At 34.7% G+C, this 3307-nt stretch overlaps 1 protein-coding gene across 1 annotated transcript; it reads left to right on the plus strand.

The window, feature by feature from the left end:
• The first annotated feature begins 853 nt into the window (after positions 1 to 853).
• LOC113305602 lies at positions 854 to 3070 on the plus strand. Its single transcript, XM_026554620.1, has 3 exons — positions 854 to 1019; positions 1313 to 1925; positions 2110 to 3070. Exons 1-3 carry the CDS (start codon positions 854 to 856, stop codon positions 3068 to 3070), a joined length of 1740 nt encoding a protein of 579 aa, XP_026410405.1.
• The last annotated feature ends 237 nt before the right edge of the window (positions 3071 to 3307 follow it).

Consider the following 3307-nt stretch of genomic DNA (forward strand, 5'->3'; position numbering starts at 1 on the left):
AGGGCACTTCTGTCATAAATCCACCACTTTTATTAAAAGCACCAGAAGAGCTACCAACAGTTAATACAACTTTGGATTTAAGTATTCATGAGCCAACGGTCATTTCGTCTTCATTATCCTCTGAGAAAGATATTAATAAATTCTTAAAGGAAGCAGTATTTATACCATACTTACAAAAATTAGATGCAGGTGAAGCTTTTGTAGATGGGGATAAATTTGCAGAGTCTTCTGGGGAATGAAACACGGTGAAAGGTATATTGATCCTAAACTTCAAAAACAATTTGAAAGTTTAGTTACTTAAATGATTCAATTGGGGCCAAAATTGGGTCTTTTTTCCAATGGGAGTGAAGAAGAAAACGCTGATCAATGATTGATACTATGAAGTTTCACTTAAATAATTTTAAAGAAGAAAGAGGTAGGTTCATTTAAACTTCTTTTTCTTATACTGGTTTTTAGGGATTTCTATTTTCATGGATTTTAAGATCATTTGTTGAAATGTGAGGAGTCTGAATGACCTAAATAGAAGGGATATCATCAAGAAAAACGCAAGAGATTTGAAGCCTAGTATTCTGCTTTTACAGGAAACCAAATTACAGCAGTGCACTGATCTTCTTGTGTGGAAAACTTGGGGCAACAAGCATGTTAAATGGCTTGATGCTCCTTCTCAAGGCAGATCAAGGGAGATTTTTTGTTGTTGGGATGACTCAAAAATTAAGGTCTTAGATCATTTGATAGGTCATTATTCAATAACTATTCATTGTCAGATTATGATACCAATTTTGTGTGGATGTTTACTGGTATATATGCTCCTAATTTAAATAATATTGAGGAAAGAAATTTGTTCTGGAGAGAAATGGAGGCAGTGAGATGTTACTGGGATCTTCCTTGGGTCATTGGAGGAGACTTTAATGAGATTATATCTGTTCATGAAAGGTCTTGTGAAGGTGAAATTACAGCAAGAATGAGAAAGCTTAACAACTTCATTGCAAGACATGAATTGTATGATCTACCTCTCAATGGTGCCACTTTTACTTGGAAAAACAACCAATTCAACAACATCAAAAGAAGAATTGATAAATTTTTGGTGTCTGCAGTTTGGGAATTACATTTTCCTAGAGTTCTTCAACAAGCTTTATAAAGACCATGTTCTGATCATAATCCTATAGCCCTTTTCTGCAATGGTGTGAAGACTGGTCCAGGGCCTTTCAGATGTGACTTTTTCTGGTATTCTCATCCTGATTTCATTTCTTTTATCTCTTCCAATTGGTATACTTTTGTGGTTGCATGTGGACCTGGTTTTTCTTTTTGCAAGAAATTGCAGCTATTAGTAAGCAACACTTTGGTGATTTGGATAGCAGAATGGAGGAACTAGAAGGCATTTTCATGACTTTGGATGCTGAAGAGAACACTAAAAATGGCATGACTGAGGAGCAGTGGGATGAAAGACTTCAAGCAAGACAAAAATTCTGCAAACTTGATATTCTTAAAGCTGAGAAATGGAGAACAAGATCAAGAATTACTCATATGAAGTTGCATGATGATAACACTAAATACTTCCACATATTAGCAACAGATAGAAGAAGAATGAGTTATATAGGAGCCATCAAAGTCAATGATGCAGTAACAGTGGATGAGAAGAAAATAAAGAAGCCATTGTTGAACATTTTCAGAAAAATTTTCAGCAACAAACTCCAAGAAAACATGGACTCTATGAACTTTAATAAAATTACAGAAGAGGTGAGGATTTGGATTGAAAGTGAAGTAACTGAAGATGAATGTTTGCATTGTATGAAGAATTTGGGACAAAATAAGGCTCCAGGGCCTGATGGGATTCCCATTATCTTCTATGTTCTTTGTTGGGATATTATCAAGAAGGATACGACGTTGGTTTTCAAAGAGCTTACGGATAAGAATTTGTATTGGAGGTTAAAAAATACTTTTATAGCTCTCATTCCTAAGAAAGAGACTATAAATGAAATCAAGGACTTAAGACCTATTAGTCTCATTCATAGTGTTTACAAAATAGTCTCTAAAGTTCTTGCTGACAGATTCAAGACCACTTTGCCTGCCATTATATCTTCTCAAGAAACTGTTTTTTATTAAAAAAAGGCAAATCTTGTATGGGGTTCTTGTAGCAAATGAGATTATTGATTCAAGAATAAGAAGTGGAAGGCCTGGAATTTTAGTAAAAGTAGACTCCGAAAAAGCTTTTGACCATGTCAGATGGGATTTTCTAGATGAGATGCTCTCTCTAATGGGATTTGGAGAAAACTTGAGAAAATGGACACAACGCTATGTTGAGTATGTCAGATTTTCTATTCTAATCAGTGGTTCAGCTACAGGTTATTTCAAGTCTAAAAAAGGTATTAGACAAGGAGATCCTTTGTCTTTTTTTTTTCTTTTGGTGGGAGAAGCTATGTCATTCATGATACAAAAAGCACAAGAAAATGGTTTGATATCAGGTTTTCAAGCAACTGAAGGTGGTAATCTCATCAGTCATCTGCAATTTTCAGATGACACTTTAGTCTTATTAGATGCTGACATTGAACAAGTCAAACATCTTAGATTACTCTTGCTTTCTTTTGAACAGCTTACAGGCTTGAAAATAAATTTTGCAAAAAGCCAGATTTTTGGTGTAGGGTACACTGGTGATTTAGCTCATTTCTCTTCTGTTTTGGGGTGTTATTATGGAGTTTTACCAACTACATATCTGGGTTTTCCACTTGGGAACAAGAGTGGTGGTGTGGCAAAGTGGGATAAGATTATAGACAGGATAATTGCAAGGCTAGCTGGTTGGATAAAATCATTTTTGAGCAGAGCAGGTAAAATAACTCTAACCAATAGTGTATTATCCAGTTTGCATGTATATTACATGTCTTTATTTGTGATGCCAACCTCAGTTGCAAAGAGAACTGAAAGAATAATGAGGAATTTCTTATGGAATGATAATAAAGGAAAGAAGAAAATGAAGCTGGTGAAATGGAGCAAATTATGTAGAAGAAAGAAATGGGGTGGCTTGGGTATTAAAAGTTTAGTACAGATGAACAAAGCTCTTTTAACTAAATGGTAATGGAGATATGAAACAGAAAAAAGGGCTCTTTGGAAGGATATAATTGATGAAAAGTATGGTGCTGAGATAAATGGTTGGTTTTCAAAGGTACCAAAAATTTCTTATGGCAGGTCTTTACGGAAAGGAATCATGTGATGTGTTTCTATCTTCAAAAAACATATTAAGTTCAAAGTTAATTCTGACAGTAGTGTTAATTTTTGGATGGACATATGATTATTTGAGGCTCCTTTATGTACA

The sequence above is a fragment of the Papaver somniferum genome, chromosome 8, assembly GCF_003573695.1.
Source record: "Papaver somniferum cultivar HN1 chromosome 8, ASM357369v1, whole genome shotgun sequence".
Taxonomy (NCBI): Eukaryota; Viridiplantae; Streptophyta; class Magnoliopsida; order Ranunculales; family Papaveraceae; genus Papaver; species Papaver somniferum.